This window comes from Symphalangus syndactylus, chromosome 15 (assembly GCF_028878055.3).
Source record: "Symphalangus syndactylus isolate Jambi chromosome 15, NHGRI_mSymSyn1-v2.1_pri, whole genome shotgun sequence".
In the NCBI taxonomy this organism is placed as follows: domain Eukaryota; kingdom Metazoa; phylum Chordata; class Mammalia; order Primates; family Hylobatidae; genus Symphalangus; species Symphalangus syndactylus.
The window spans coordinates 80,667,745-80,685,069 of record NC_072437.2 but is presented as its reverse complement, the minus strand read 5'-3'; the positions used below and the strand labels follow the sequence as shown (position 1 = coordinate 80,685,069).

At 40.8% G+C, this 17,325-nt stretch overlaps 1 protein-coding gene across 12 annotated transcripts in view; it reads left to right on the top strand.

Annotated features, from left to right (window-relative positions):
• ENOX1 (ecto-NOX disulfide-thiol exchanger 1) overlaps positions 1–17,325 on the top strand; it is a 597,973-nt gene that overhangs the window by 513,079 nt on the left and 67,569 nt on the right. For all 12 annotated transcript variants that reach the window (XM_055244863.2, XM_055244859.2, XM_055244860.2 and 9 more), the window contains one exon: positions 622–806. In XM_055244863.2, the coding sequence (XP_055100838.1) occupies positions 622–806 (185 nt within the window). The remainder of the gene's footprint in view (positions 1–621; positions 807–17,325) is intronic.

Here is a 17,325-nt window from a genome sequence, read left to right as displayed (position 1 = left end):
TAGAGTAACCACTCAGCCTTGTAGAGGAAAAGAGTTTTAATCTGTTGGTGAAACAGATGGAACTAGCTTCCATTCTGATAGGAGTTGGAGGAAAACAATCTGTGCAGTTTGTGCCAGCAGTAGAGCCGGAAGGAATGGTGTGCATATAAATTCCTCTCTCCCCTGGGATGCTGCCGCGTGTCTCAACCTGTAGAGCTGCTGATTATTTGAAAGAAAGCAGACCTCCAAGGAGCTAAGCAGTCCCGTAGAAAAGGGGAAGACAATATTTAGTAGATATGATTGTTGCCTGGAATTCTGAATGTTGTCACCACCTAGCACCACATACCAATGTCTGTGAGGGTGTCTAGCATTGAGGTCAAGGGACAAGAATTTGGGAGGAATTAATCCCGTGCCCATAAGAAAAATTCATATGTAAGACAGGACAAACAGAATAGATAAAAGTTCCGAGAGAAGTGATGCATACCGACTACAAAATAGAGCCCCACGGTATGGCATTTTGCTTTTATTTCTGAGCTGGTACAAGCATTAAGAACTTGAGTGACAGACTCCCTTTCCCACAGAAGGCCTCCTCAAGCTAAGCAAGAAGGTAGCTCACCTGAACTCGTTCTGTTTGTCCTTCAGCCCTGGCTGCCCAGGCCTACGCTCTCAAAGAGGAGAATGACAGTCTCCGCTGGCAGCTGGATGCCTACAGGAATGAGGTGGAGCTGCTGAAACAAGAAAAAGAACAGCTTTTCCGAACAGAAGAAAACCTCACCAAGGACCAGCAACTGCAGTTCCTGCAGCAAACCATGCAAGGCATGCAGCAGGTACCCAGCCCAGATGTTTTTTTTGAGAGAAAGTGATATGTGTATTAAATGAAAATGGAAAGGCAGCTGTGTGCTGGAAAGGGTGAAGGAGAAGAAATGACAACCAAAAAGCTAAGTTCCTAGGACAGAAAAGTGCTAATGACTGGTTTGTGGAAGGGTAGAATCTGTAGAAAAGCCAAGCCAATAAAATATGTTGAAGAAGTCACCCTGGAGGTAGGAAATAAAGGAAAATGATTTGGATTTAGGAGATTGAAAGGCTGTATGTGAAATATAGCCCCATGGCAAACACCTAGCAGATCCCTGCATGATACAAGCATTTTGTAATCTTAGAACTTTTAACTTCAAAGCACGACAACTGATTTTACAAAAGCAGTTTGTCTGTCTTCAAGGTTAGTGTAAATGTAAATTATATTGTTTCCACTTTTTCTGTATTACACTTAGGATCTAGTCAGGTTCTATGAGCACGTTACGTGTTTAAGAAATGTTTGTTGATGGAATAGATGAAGCATCAGAGTTTTGGGGGATAGATAACTTTAGAAACAGGGCAATAGCTGTGTTTTTGTTGAAGAGTGCCAGACTTCATCCTGGCATACTGAATTTAAAGATGTGTATTTATGGCAATTGTTAGAAAAGAAATGAAAGTTGAGGGCTTTGGAGTCGGGAAAAGGAACAGGTACTGTGGGAAATAAAATGTTGACGGGAGGGGAAAATCTGACTGTTGGCAGTGAGGGAATAGAGTCAAAGATTCACAGTCAGATTTGTATCTGAAAACATCAATTGGTACCTGATATTCTTAAGGTGTTTGGGCCTTTGAGTTACCTTAGAATAATAAAGCATAAATTATCATCATGGGTATTTTTAAATTACCCCTCTGAATATACAAATCCAATCAATATTTTCTGAAAAAAAAAAAGATTGTTTTTATTTAAACGAGGGAAATGTAAGTAGAATGATGGAAAGTTAAAATATATAGAGTCAATTTTTTTTAATTCCCCCATCCATATTGACTGCTCTGTAACATCCAGAGTATGGATGGATTGCCTACAGAAGTATCTTAGTGATTAGAGGTAACTACTACAGAAACATCAACCTAACAGTGAAAAACAATTGAGAGGGAGAGTATAAAAAAGAATCACAGATTGGGAAGTGAGCAAGTTAATGACCAACTCATACAAATTATGTCTTAAACATCTCCTGCCATTTTAAAGCAATTTTTGAGTCTTGGCTTAGAGTCCTAACTGGTTGATGTTCACAGTGTGTGTTAGACTAATCAGTGAGATTCAGAGGTCAGAGCCAGCCAGGAAAATGTCATTACGGTTATTGCTCAGGTCTCTGTTCTTGAAAACCGATGTAACAGCTGCTGTGTGAGACTTCTGGGGTTGTCCATATGCCCCAACATTGGGTGTTTGTCGGGGCCCTCGCCAAGATGAGAGGCCGTCGATTTCCCCAAAGACCATGATGCCAGAACTAGCCCAAAAGCCACTATGTCACACTTTACACAACTCTCCCTTTCTCCCTCTAGAAAAGATTATCCCAGTTGCTTTAAAAGTATATAAAGTCTTTTAGGTTATTGCAAATTCAAACCTAAAAGAAGTCAGAGGAGGCAAGGGTGAGCTGCTCAGTCAGGGTTGTAGAAGCACTGAGGAGCCACGTGCCTGGTCCACAAAGGAGCAGTGTTTCAAATCACCACCTGAGCCATCCTCCTGAACAAGGGATGCAGTTAATGGAGCTTCTCATATCTTTTCAGAATCTCCTTGTCAGTAGGAAATGTACTTTATATAGCTAAAAATGTAGTTGAGACAGAAATGTATTGTCTCACAGTTCTGAAGGCTACAAGTCTAAGATCTAGGGTCCAAAAGCAGGGTTGGTTCCTTCTGAGGCTGCGAGGAAGAGTCTGACTCCTGCCTGTCTCCCAGCTTCTGGAGGTTGGCTGGCAATCTTTGGCCTTCCTTGACTTGTGGACACATCACCCTGCTCTCTGCCTTCATCATCCCTTGTCATTCTCCATGTGTGTGTGTGTCCAAATTTCTGCTTTTTATAAATACACTGTTCATATAGGATTAGGGGCCCACTCTGCTCTAGGATGACCTCATCTTAATTACTTATATCTGCAAAGACTTATTTCCAGATAAGGTCACATTCTGTGGTAGTAGGGGCTAGGACTTCAACATTTGGATTCGGGGCTGGGGGGCAGGGCACAATTCAATCCATAACAGACACATAGTAGACAGTCAAAATATCTGTGTCAAATGAGGGAATGAATAGACAAAGACCTGGAGGCAAGCCTAGCATGGCGCCTGTGGGAGCTCTGGGCTGTGTGGAATCCTGGATCATGAAGAGCAAGACAGGGAGCGGGAGAGCCAAGGCCTGAGAGGTGAGTGCGGTGCCTCCTTAACCTATGGAAAGCACTGGGTCCCCGGTGGCTGCTGTAATGTTAATGTTTACTGGTTGTTAGGCAGATGTATGGCTATCTCTGCGGCAGAACATCTTTAACAGAGTTTTAAAATATAGGTGCTTTTTAAAGTCTTGTTTCTATCATGACCTACCTTGTATGAATGAATTACCACAATTTGCTAATTTGAATCCCACCACAAAGAATTAGCCTGACTTTAAAACCTACCTTCAATCTCCACACTATCCACTTTATAAATCAGAAAATCATGGTTTCACATGAAAGATGACAGAGAGAGGAGGGGTCAGCCTCCCGTACGTCACCATTTCCACAGTCTATGTTTGGGAAATTATTTCTGTAACAAACAACAAAAAAAGAAAGAGCCTTAATGACCTTAGGACTAGCAGACGGCTTTTGGAATCGCCTTCAATTTAGCCAAAAAGTTTCTAACCTTTCTTTCTTTAACCCCTTAAGGGTATGTTCACTGACGTCACACAGTTTTGCGTGTGTTCATGAAGAAAACACTATGGGCAGGGAGGGTCCCTAACATGGAAAAACTCTTGGGTGACTTTGTGTTCATGAAGAAAACACTATGGGCAGGGAGGGTTCCTAACATGGAAAAACTCTTGGTGACTTTGTCTGGATGTTTCCGAGTTTACCCCTGCACCATGTGAGTCACAATTTAATAATATGAAAGGTTTCATACAAAAGAGAATAAGAGCTTGTATCCGTGGTAACACAGTAGTCTTTACCTTATCATCAACTGGCAGTGAAGTTAACCTGTCTCTGCCACAGGGATAGTGAGGCTTTTGACTTTCATTTGTACCTTTAGGTGTACAAGTAAAGACTATGCATATTTTAAACTCTTCTTTTTCTTCAGGTTACCACACTGAATTCTTTCGTTAGGTTTATTGAGGTAAAATTTACATACAATGAAATATATTCTTTTAGACATACGTTCTATGAAGCTTGACAAATGCATACAGTTCACATCACCACCACTACCACAATCAATATATAAATCAGTTCCAGCACTCACTCCCTCTTGCCCCTTTTGAGTCAGCCCCACTCCCAGCAACCACTGCTCTGTTTTCTACCCTTATAGTTTTTCTTTTTCCAGAATATCATATAAGGGGAATTGAACAGTGTGCAACCTGTTGAGTTGGGCTTCTTTCTTTAGCATAATGAATCTAAGACTGATCCATGTTGCTGTACGTATCAGGCATTCATTCCTTCTGATGCTGAGTAGCATTCCACCATAAGAAAGAGCTGTAGTTTGTTTGTCTAGTCAATAGTTAGTGGATGGATAGTTTCCAGTTTGGGACAAATAGGAATAAATCTGCTATAAACATTCACTTACAGGCTTTTTGTGTAGACATAATTTTTCATTTTACTTGAGTAAATCCTAGGAATATGATTGTTCGGTCATATGGCAAGTGTGTTTTACTTTCAGAGAAACTGCCAAACTCTTTCCCCAAGCGTCTGTACCATCATGCATTCCCTCGGGATTGTCTGCAAACTCCGGTTCTGCATCCTCATCAGGCAGCACTGGCATGGTCAGTTTGTCTTTTTTCACCACTGTAGTAAATTTATAGTGATATCTCATTATGGTTTTATTTACACATAAATTTGCAGTATTTTTCATTCATGAGGATAGGTCAACATGTCATAATTTTTTAATAATCTGCTTAAAAATCAGAATTCTTTTTGAAGCCTTGTGTAAATCATATTGACAGGACTAATAAATATTTGGATAATAGCAGGATACCATTAAAAACTGCTCATCACAAAAGTGCGTATGACTAATGATGATTATGTCAAAAGGCTCCTTCCTAAATACTTTAAGCTGATGCTTTTGAACAGTGTTGAATCTAGTCTGAAGACCAGCTGTCTTAGGCCAGCAAGCCAGTGTCCCATGTGGAGCAGTGGCTCTCTCACACTCTTAGCTTGACATTAGTAAGGTGCAGGCCTGGTCCACTGTCTTGACAACTTTTAGCAAGGGAAGATCAGGAAAAAAAAAAAATGGGAAAAGTAGGATGATTGTGATCAAAAGCATTTTAGAAATTAAGTGACAAGCATTTTTTTCTTTATGCTCAAAGTAGAACATATGTGTGATTTTCTGTGTGTGCATTGTTAAAATCTCACCCACTTAGACTAATTTTATGGAAGATGAAGAAATATAACATTACTACTTTCCTAAAATACAAAGTAACCCCAGTTAGTTTTGTCAGATGTTGGGTAAGGGTCAGACTTTGGAATATCTATTAAGGAATAAATGAAAGTATTTCTGAAATTAAACATAGTGATTACATCTGACCCCTTGGGTAAGTTCAGCATGTCTTCTGCAATCTTGTTTAAACTATTTAGTTGCTTAGTAAGTACGTTTTTTTTAGAGAGAGAGAAAAGCTTTCACTCAGTTCCTCCCCAAAACTCACATATAATTAAGTCTGATGTTATATGTCAAAATCAAGATCATAATAATGTTAGGGGTAGTGGTGATGGTGGCTCTGGAGATGAAGGGACTGTGGAGGTGATAGTTGCCATGGTGGTAATGGTGACTGCCGTAGTGATATTGGCTCTGGAGGTGAGGGTGATTGTGGTGAGGATGGTAGCTGTGGTTGTTTTGGTGACTATGGTGGGGGTGGTGATGAAGGTAGCTGTGGTGGAGAAGGTGACTGTGCTTGTGAAGGTAACTATGGTGGTGAAGATGGCCGTGGTGGGGGTGCTGGCTGTGGTGGCCTTGTTAGCTATGGTGGTAAAGGTAGCTGTGGTGACTGTGGTAGTGACAGTGACTGTAGTGAGAGGATGGTGACGGATGGTAATGTCAACTGTGGTGATGAAGGCATCTGTGAGGGGGATGGTAACCTCAGTTGTGTTGCTGGCTATGGTGAGAATGATGGCTATGGTAGTGAAAATGGCTGTAGTGGCTGTGGTAATGAAGGCAGCTATGGTGAGGATGGTGGCTGTGGTTGTGTTGGTGGCTGTGGTGGTGAAGGTGGCTGTGGTGGGGATGGTGACTCTGATGCTAATGTTGGTTGTGGTGATGGAGGCAGCTGTGGCAAAGATGGTGACTTTGGTGAAGGTGGCCATGTTGGGGCTAGTGGCTGTGGTTGTGGTGATGGCCATGGTGAGGCTGGTGTTAAAGGTGGCTGTGGTGATGAAGGTGGCTGTGATGAAGATGGTGACTGGGGTGGAAATGGTGGCTGTGATGGTAATGTTGGCTGTGGTGTTAAAGGTGGCTGTGATGAAGATGGTGACTGGGGTAGAAATGGTGGCTGTGATGGTAATGTTGGCTGTGGTGATGAAGGTGGCTGTGATGAAGTTGGTGACTGGGGTGGAAATGGTGGCTGTGATGGTAATGTTGGCTGTGGTGATGAAGGTGGCTGTGATGAAGATGGTGACTGGGGTGGAAATGGTGGCTGTGATGGTAATGTTGGCTGTGGTGATGAAGGTGGCTGTGATGAAGATGGTGACTGGGGTGGAAATGGTGGCTGTGATGGTAATGTTGGCTGTGGTGATGAAGGTGGCTGTGATGAAGTTGGTGACTGGGGTGGAAATGGTGGCTGTGATGGTAATGTTGGCTGTGGTGTTAAAGGTGGCTGTGGTGAAGATGGTGACTGGGGTGGAAATGGTGGCTGTGATGGTAATGTTGGCTGTGGTGATGAAGGTGGCTGTGATGAAGATGGTGACTGGGGTGGAAATGGTGGCTGTGATGGTAATGTTGGCTGTGGTGATGAAGGTGGCTGTGATGAAGTTGGTGACTGGGGTGGAAATGGTGGCTGTGATGGTAATGTTGGCTGTGGTGATGAAGGTGGCTGTGATGAAGATGGTGACTGGGGTGGAAATGGTGGCTGTGATGGTAATGGTGGCTGTGGTGATGAAGGTGGCTGTGGTGAAGTTGGTGACTGGGGTGGAAATGGTGGCTGTGATGGTAATGGTGGCTGTGGTGATGAAGGTGGCTGTGATGAAGTTGGTGACTGGGGTGGAAATGGTGGCTGTGATGGTAATGGTGGCTGTGGTGATGAAGGTGGCTGTGGTGAGGATAATGGCTATGCTGGTGAAGGGGGCCATAGTGGCAATGGTGGCAGTAGCTGTGTTGGTGGCTATGGTGGTGAAGGAGGCTGTGGTAGCATTATTGGTGCTTTTAATGATTAGAAAACTTTAGGGAAAGAGAGAAAATGAGCATATTCACTAATATTTTATAGGATTTTTTTTTCTTAAAACCTTGTCCCTTAAAAATTGTGGAAATCCTCAAAAGTGCAGCAGACCAGATGCTCCTAGCCAGCTTCAGAAGGTAGTGCTCCAGAGAACTGAGAAAATGCAGGGCTGCAGGCAGGAGCACAGAGTGTCACCAGAGTTTGTGACAGGAGGCTTTCCTTTTTCCTGATCATTTTTCACTCTTGTCTTCTGTTTTTAATTTCTATCTGAAATACCCACCAGTCAGAAAATGGACCTAATAGGTGGACGCTCCATGCCCATCATCTTTTTCCTAGTATCTTCCATTTTAACTTTATCTTTGATCCTTCCAATTGAAGTTTCTGCTTGATAATCATATCATTTTATTTTCAAGAGATTATTTTGTCCTCGAATCGTTATCTTTTCATGCAATCTTATTCGTATTTTATGGGTGCAGTATCTTCTCAAATCTTTTTAAGAATACTAAGTAGGATTTTTAAGATCTTTGTGGTTCCTGAATCATCTCTCTTTACTCCAGGATTAGTTGTTTAGCTATTGTGTTTCAGTCTCTCTCTTTTATGTACAGGTTTCTTCATGAGCTAGGTGATGGCTGGCAGTCTGTGTATATTTAGGTGTGGAGGGCTTGGTTTGCTTTTCTGTGAAGCTCTGTGGCTTTGCTCATTGCTGTGTCTGGATCTGCTGCATGGCCGAGTCTTTCTCCTGGGCAGTGGCCAGCCAAGAGCTCTTTGACAGGCAGGCTTCATTTTAAGGAGATGTGGGGATCCCTTGAATGTCAGAACCTGTCATACACTAGGAACTCCTGGAACTCACTTTCCTTTCTCCTTGTTTTTGTAAGTTTATTCATTGACAGACATTTTAATTGAGTCTCTGGAGGAAGAAAATACAAACACATACATTGCCTCTGACATCTTGAACAAGAGCCTGTTTCGGGGGCCTTTACCTTTAACTTTAACCCAGTCTTTGAATGAATTCTTGGTTACCATGTGGCTGGGGCGGGGCAGGGGGTAGTGGTGCGGTGGGAAGCGTGGGGAGTATTGCAAATTGTTCTGGCTACCCGGAAACATATAAAGAAAGGAGGAACAGCAAGCAGGTTCATAAATGTCTAGGAGGAAGGACAAGGGAACTTAAGGTGGCACACTTTGGAGTGAAGACAGCTGAATCAGCAAGAAGAGGCAGATGCACAAAGTAAAGTAGTTTCTGAAAGCGAGAAAGGAAGACAAATAGGAAAAGGTGACATGAAGAGGCTGAAATATGGAACAAAGATAGATAAATAGTGAACTTGCTCTCCACACTATTTCTGCTTCCCTGTCCTAGAAGAGAAGATGGCAGGACTAATGGTCCACAGTAGGGCACGCCTAAGCCCCCATGCATGTGCAGGACACAGAACAGTAGAGTCTGTTCCAGACACAGGGATGGGAAGGATGTGCAGAAGTAGTGAGGGATGCAGAAGAACAAACAGTTCTTCCTCTCCAGTTAAAAACCACTTTCAAAGGAAAATGCACAAGCATAGAAGGATAAGAAAAATGGAAAAAGAGAAATCCCTTTAAAAGAAAAATTCAACATTTTGTAATGATAAATTGTATTTTAAGAGCTTTTAAAAATTTTTTTCAACTTTTATTTTTTTATTTTATTTTTTTTAAGATGGAATCTCACTCTGTTGCCCAGGCTGGAGTACCCTGGCGTGATCTCGGCTCACTGCAACCTCCACCTCCCAGGTTCAGGTGATTCTCTTGTCTCAGCCTCCTGAGTAGGTGGGACTTACAGGCGTGTGTCACTGTGCCTGGTTAATTTTTGTATTTTTAGTAAAGACGGAGTTTCACCATGTTGGCCAGGCTGGTCTTGAACTCCTGATCTCAAGTGATCTGCCCGCCTCAGCCTCCCAAAGTGCTGGAATTACAGGCGTGAGCCGCTGCACCCAGCCTTAACTTCTATTTTAGATACGGGGGGTACGTGTGCAGATTTGTTACATGGGAATATTGCGTGATGCTGAGGTTTAGCGTACAGATCCTATCACCCAGGTAGTGAGCATAGTATCCAACAGGTAGTTTTTCAACCCATGCCCTTCTCCCTCTCTCCCCTATAGTAGTCCACAGTGTCTATCGCTCCCATATTTATGTCCATGTGTACTCAGTGTTTAGCTCTCACTTATAATTGAGAAGATGCAGTATTTGATTTCCTGTTACTATGTTAACTTGCTTAGGATTAAGGCCTCCAATTACATCCCTGTTACTGCAAAGGACATGATTTCATTCTTTTTTATGGTTGTAGTTGTATTCCATGGTGTGTGTATATATATCCCATATTCCTTATCAAATTTATCATTTATGGGGACCTAGGTTGCTTGTATGTCTTTCCTGTTGTGAATAGCATAGCAATGAACACGTGAGTGCATGTGTCTTTTTGGTAGAATGATTTCTTTTCCTTTACGTATACACCCAGTAATGGCATTGCTGGGTCGAATGGTAGCTCTGTTTTAAGTTCTTTGAGAAATCTCCAGACTGCTTTCCACAGTGGCTGAACTAATTTCTATTCCTACCAACAGTGTATAAGCATTCCCTTTTCTCCATATCCTAACCAGCATCTGTTGTTTTTGACTTTTTTAATGATAGCCATTCTGACTGGTGTGAGATGGTATCTCATCGTGGTTTTGCTTTGTATTTCTCTGATGATTAGTGATGCTGAGCATCTTTTCATATGTTTGTTGACCATTTGTGTGTCTTCTTTTGAGAAGTATCTGTTCATGTGCCTTGTCCATTTTTTAATGGGGTGATTTGGCTTTTGCTTGTTGATTTAAGTTCCCTAGAGATTCTGGGTGTTAGGGCTTTGTCAGCTGCATAGTTTGTGAATATCTTCTCCCAATCTGTGTAGGTTGTCTGTTTACTCTGTTGATAGTTTCTTTTTCTTTGCAGAAGCTCTTTAGTTTAATTAGGTCCCACTTGTCTATTTTTGGTTTTGTTACAATTGCTTTTGGGGACTTAGCCAAAAAATCTTTGCCAATGCCAAAGTCGAGAAGAGAATTTCCAGATTGGCTTCTAGGATTTTTATTATAGTTTGAGATCTTGCATTCAAATCTTTGACCTGTTTTGAGTTAATTTTTGTAGACAGTGAAAGGTTAGGAGTCCAGCATCAATCTTCTGTCTAAGGCTAGTCAGTTATCCTATAACCATTTATTGAATAGAGAGTCCTTTCCCCATTGCTTGTTTTTGTCAGCCTTGTCAAATATTAGATGGTTGTTAAGTGTGTATCTTTGTTTCTCAGTTTTCTGTTCTATTCCATTGGTCTAGGTGTCTGTTTTTGTACCAGTACCATGCTGTTTGTTTTGGTTGTTGTGGCTTTTTAGTATATAGTTTGAAGTTGGGTAGTGTGATGCTTCTGGCTTTGCTCTTTTGGCTTAGAGTTGCTTTGGTTGTTTGGGCTCTTTTTGGTTCCATATGAATTTTATAATAGTTTTTCTTAATTCTGTAAAGAATGACATTAGTAATTTGATAGGAATAGTGGTGAATCTGTAAATTCCTTTGGCAGTATGAACATTGTTATGATATTGATTCTTCCAACCCATGAGCATGAAATGTTTTTCCATTTATTTGTGTTGTCTCTGATTTCTTTTAGCAGTGTTTCATAGTTCTCCTTGTAGAGATCTTTTGCCTCCTTGGTTAGCTGTATTCCTAGGTGTTTTATCTTCTTCGTGGCTATTGTAAGTGGGGTTGTATTCTTGATTTCACTCTCAGCCTGGACGTTCTTGGTGAATAGAAGTGCTACTGATTTTTGTACACAGTTATTGTATCCTGAAACTTTACTAATTTTAAGAGCCATTATGAAATATTTAAATACTTAGATGTAGAATGTAAAAAAAAACTAAAGATAGAAAGTTTGGAAATTAAGTTGCAATGTATCAGGAGGATCTACCTTCTAAGTAGAGTTCATGAGCCTCAAAAATGTTCAACTAGAAGGAAGGAATAGCCCATACACAATGATCTGGTTATTGGCTCATTCAGGAAGAATGATATCCTAATATCTTTAATATATGACAGATTATACATTAGTGCAGAAAATAATTCAGTATCACTGGACAGGGCAAGAAAATCTTATTACAGTGTAGAGAAAGGAGCTTTCTCTTAGACTGTCATGTACAAGTAGTCAAATATTCAGCTTTAAAAAGCTCAAAAAATAAATATGTGTATGTATAAATAGACACTTACACATATATAAAAACCTGGAGTCTTTACAAGCTGTGGCTGCAAAGACATACCCCATGTTTATCTGATTCTTCAACAACCCAGATTAAGTTTCTTTCTTTCTGAATAGGATAGAATAGAATATGGATGTGGGAAATGCAGAAGACATTTCCCACATTCATAGTAAAAGCCACTGACATTTTACTAGAATCAGAAAAATCATAAAACATGTACATCTCTCAGATTACATGGCTTTAAAAAGGTTTAGTGACTTAAACATCAAGGTTCACAAGAGTTGCCAAATTTGGGGTCCACCATGGTCTTCCTTTAACTACTCCAGGGTTTGCAATTTCATTTTTTATCCATTCCTCGGCCAAGAATATTGGGATGGTGCATTATAATAACATGCCACAAGATGATAATCCTCATAATTCCTTGGCACCTTAGGCTGTTCAAGGTCATTTGTAGGGTTCCTGCTGGCAGTGTGTGCATTTTCTGACATTTGCAGATTACACTCCTGGTACATCCCAAGAAGGTAAGTATCTCACCTCAGTGTGAGACTCTTGAAGGAACGGTTAGCTCCATTTGGAACCAGAAATAGAAACCAATTCTCCAATTCTCAGCCTAGGGATTTACATTACAAAGCCCTACCTGTTTGAAATGATCACACATGACATCTGTTAGAGGTTTGGGAGTCTTCAGAGCACTTTCCCTTTTGATTCTGGACAAGATACAAAGACTTAAAATGAAGATGAGAGGAAGCCTCCTTATATGATTTTTAGCAGTTTTGAGTGAGGATGGGCCACTGACTATCTCGCTGTCTTCACTGACCAGAGGTCATAAGATGAGGAAGAAGATAAGCCGTACTCATGCCACTTAAGGGCATGAATAATGAAATGAAAACACTGAACTAGTAGAAGGAAAATGTGACTCCAGCTTCACTGTTTTCTGTACTTCTTTGGGAAAGTCAGGATGTCTGGACCTCCAGTTCTTCTCCTGGAGACCAGGTGCCTCCAACCTCAGTAAGGGCTTGCTGCGATAAAATCATACATCACATGTGATCATATATGTGAGGACATTTTGAAAAGCTATTCACAAATGTGAACTGTCATTGCCATATTCCAGGTGAAAATATGAAAAGATGTTGAGGCTTAAAAGAAGACTCAGGCTCACAGAGTTAGTCGGGACAAGTCTAGGTCATAATTTCCTGACACAGGGTGGCCTGTGCTGTTTACTCCAATGCCCCTTACAACAGGAAGGCCCAGTCTCTCCAGTTAACTCATAAAAGCACCTTCACGTTATTTTATGCAGTCCTCACAACAACTCAGGGGTATGTGACTGTCCCAGTGTGTCAAGTAGGAAACTGAAACCTAGAGGTGTCAGGTGCAGGTGACTGACCCAGGGCACAGGTACACCACGTAGAGTCAGAACTGCAGCCTAGGCCTGTCTGACCCCAGCCCCTGTGTTCCCTCTATAACCCCACACCATGGCTTTCCAGAGTGTACCCTGAAAACAGGGCTTCAGAACTGCAGTCGTCAAGACAGCAGAAGACAAGAAGTTCCATCCTTCATATGCTTGGAGATTGCTAAAATATTACTGGCAAAAACCCATTGCCTGTTTTCTGACTCTGTGTCATAGCCCCTAATTTGGTCTTTGCATCAGCAGAGCAAGAGCCTGCGAAAGGAAAGTAACATACATGCAGCTTTTATTAAATTTGAATCATGAAAATAAATCTCTTCACTTCTGGGAAGGGGAAGAGAAGCCCTAATAAAATTTAACTATGAAAGGCTTCATATCATTAGTTATCCTGCTCTGCCATTAATTAATTTGATCATCAAATGCATCCTCATTAGTAATCATTCCTTCTCAAAATAATGAGGCTAGCAGACAAATCAATGTAGGAGCCAGGGGCAAAACTAATGGCATTGCCCTGCAGACTATTAAAATCATTTGCCTTCTGCCTTTTGCTGCTTTCCCTGATGTCTGCAATGGGAAATCCTGACTCTCCAGTAGACTTCCATTCCCAGGATAAAGGAGCTCTGCTTTTCCCAACACTGTGTTCCTGGCAGTCTTTGGATGACCTTTGAATGACCTTCCCTTTCACTACCTCTTTTGGAAACTGCCTCCTGATTTACAATCTATATCACATGATGAGTACCAGATTTATAGTGAAATGGATCTTTTCTTAAATGTAATACATCAAAGCGGACTTTTGCTGCAGACATATACTGGCCTTCCACGCTGACCATTGTCATCTTTCTCCCTCCAGCTACGGACACTAAAATGATTCTTTGTGGTCTGGCTTTGACTTCATTTCTTTCTAGTCTACCAATGCCAAGAAGCCGACTCATTCACACTGAAGCCCTGAACCCTGCCAGCAACATGGCTCTGTCTATAGCAGGTGTCCTGCTCCCAGCCAAACTGATGTAATTACCCATTTCAACTCCGGCCGCAGTTGGGGGTCTTCATGCTCCAGGGCTTTCCTCTATGCAGCTGGCTAGGAGAGACAACATGAGGATTAGGAAGACCAGCCAATTCCCTTCTCATCAGAAATTAAAGCAGTGAAGAAAATGCAGGGAGAAATTTGATGGGGGGCAAAGAAATACAGCATTGGAACAAAGAAGAAAGAAGAATTAGACGGGGGAAGAATTCCTCTTTTTTTTTTTTTTTTGAGACAGAGTCTCACTCTTGTCACCCAGGCTGGAGTGCAATGGCGCAAACTCAGCTCAGTGCAACCTCTGCCTACCAGGTTCAAGCTATTCTATTCTCCTGCCTCAGCCTCCCGAGTGCTGGGATTACAGGTGCCTGCCACCATGCCTAGCTAATTTTTGTATTTTTAGTAGAGATGGGGTTTCACCATGTTGGCCAGGCTGGTCTCGAACTCGTGACCTCAGGTGATCTGCCTGCCTTGGCAAAAAGAAATCCTTTTTATATGACTAAGAGAAAGCACAGAGGAAGAGAAATATAGGTGGGAGTAGCAGTTTTCCTGAGTCTCGGTTTGTCATTTAAATTTTTGTTTTATTTTTTCATTTTACAAAAGAATTTATGCTCAATGCACAAAACTTGGAAACATAAAAGAAACATATAAAAGGAAATAAAAATCATTCATAGTGTCACTACCTAGATATAACTATTGCTAACATTTACATATAGCCTTTCAGTCTTTTTCTCCATATACATATAAACATAGAGTGTTAATCATTTTTAAATACTGGCCAATAGAACAGCCCAACTTAGTCAGTTAAAGTGTCTGGAATTGTAACCAAAGTGTGGAATTGGGAATTCAGTTCCAAGATGTTAGATGCTTAGTTAAAGACTATGTTTTCTCCTCTGTTTAACAAAGCACCCTGAATAGTCATCAAGGGAAACTTAAACAAGTTAGTGCCCAATCTGCTCCTCACTTTACAGACCACCCATCTCACTCAATTGATCAGTGAATACACCCTGCATGATCAAGTTCTTATCTATATGCACCTTCTTCCATCTGGTAATTACTGTCTGGTTTTTGTACTTTCTGTTTCTTCTCTCTGTGTCTCTGTCTCTGACTCTCCTTGTCTACATATTTCTATCTCCTCTTTTATAATTGCCTCTCATTACCTCTCCAGTTTCCAGTTTTTGCGCTTTCTGTTTCTTCTCGGTGTCTCTGTCTCTATTCCTATCTCCCCTCTCTCTCTTTCACACACACACACACAGACACACATACCTTTAACAAATAGCCACAACAGCCTTAGTTACTGGGGAAGAAAATAAAGAAGAAAGTATATTTGAACTTTGGCAGTAAGTTTCCAAGGAAGAGTGTAATAAGTAGTGCTTATAAATGAAAGACCAACACAGTGACTTTTCAAAGAGATAAAAAAAAAAATTATCTTATATTCTTCTTCCTTTTGTTCTCTTAACTCATCCTGCTGACCCACCACACAACTACATTCTATTTTTTATGCCCTCCACCACCATTACCATCTTAATTTATTTTAAACCAGGTATCACTCAGGGATTCAGTCAGAGTGGGTTTCGTTGGCCAGCTTTGGAATTCTCATTCATGGTATTAAGATATGTATATTTCCACCCATGATTTACATTTTATACTGAGTCATTTGCTGAGCCAGTGTGTTACACATTTTTCAGTCATTTAAACATAGGGTGGTATGCCATGATTTTGTTCTCTCACTCTCTGTGCACCTTGTCCTCTTCTCTCTGGTGTTTATATTTCTTTCCTAATGGTTTGTATTTCTTATCTTCAGTGCCACTTCACTTCACTTTCAGGAAGTTTTTGTAAAGGCCTAACTGTGAAGTCCATAACATTGTAAATATACGCTACTATAAGCTCAATATGTAGGACATATAAAGAAAATCATACTTTTCAAATATACTGGGAACATTTACAAAAATTAATCCCATACTGGGCCTTAAAGCAAATCTCAACAGATGTCAAAAGAGTGGTATTGCATTTTTTGACCACACTAAATTGTTAGAAATCAGTGCCAAAAATGATAACTAAAATAAATTTCATATATCTGGAAAGTTTAAAACATACATCATTTTTACAGTTTCCAAAAGAAATCAGAATTAACTTAAAAATACTTAGAAGTAACTGATAATTAAAACATAATATATCAAAACTTGTGGGATGCAGCTAAAGCAGAACTTAGAGGAAAAATTTAAAACTTTGTTTTAGGAAAAAAGAAAAGTAGTAACAGTAAGGTAAGCATCCAGTTTCTATTGAAAGAAAACAATAGGCCAGGTACAGTTGCTAACACTTGTAATTTCAACACTTTGGGAGGCCAAGGCGGGAGGATATGCTTGAGCCCAGGAGTTTGAGACCAGCCTGGTCAACATACTGAGACCGCATCTGTACAAAAAAAAAAAAAAAAAAATTAATTAGCTAGGCATAGTGGCACATGCCTGTGGTCCCAGATAACTGGGAAGCTGGGGTGGGATAATTCCCTTGAGCCTGGGAGGTCAAAGCTGTAGTGAGCCATGATTGCACCACTGTATTCTCCAGCATGGGTAACAGAGTGAGATCCTGTCTCAAATAAACAAACAAAAAATAATAAACACAAAGTAGAGGGGATAATACAAAGAATAAAAATAACTAAAATAAATAGTAACCAACCGTACGATAGAGAAGATCAACAAAGCCAAATGTTTGAAAAGATGAATAAAATGGAAAATCTTTGGCAATATGTATCAAGAAAAAAAGAGAACAACCTAAAAACAGTATTAAAAATGAGGTATAACTATAGATGCAACAGAGACTAAAGAAATATAAGAATATTAGGAATAGCTTTATGATAAATTTTTTAACTTTGGTGATACAAATTTCAATAGGAAAAAATAACTAATCAAAACTGAATTGGAAAGAAATTGAAAGCTTGAATAGTTTTGTTTTGTTTTGTTTTGTTTTGTTTTTTGAGACCGAGTCTTGCCCTGTCGCCCAGGCTGGAATGCAGTGGCGTTCTCGGCTCACTGCAACCTCTGCCTTCTGGATTCAAGCCATTCTCTTGCCTCAGCTCCCGAGCAGCTGGGACTACAGGTGCGTGCCACCATGCCCAGCTAATTTTTGTATTTTTTTAGTAGAGACAGGGTTTCACCATACTGGCCAGACTGGTCTCAAACTCCTGACCTTGTGATCCACCCGCCTCAGCCTCCCAAAGTGCTGGGATTACAGGCATAAGCCACTGTGCCTGGCCAATAGCTTAACATTTTATATCAAAGCAACAGACCCAAAATTGCTTTATAGGCAAGTTCTACTAAA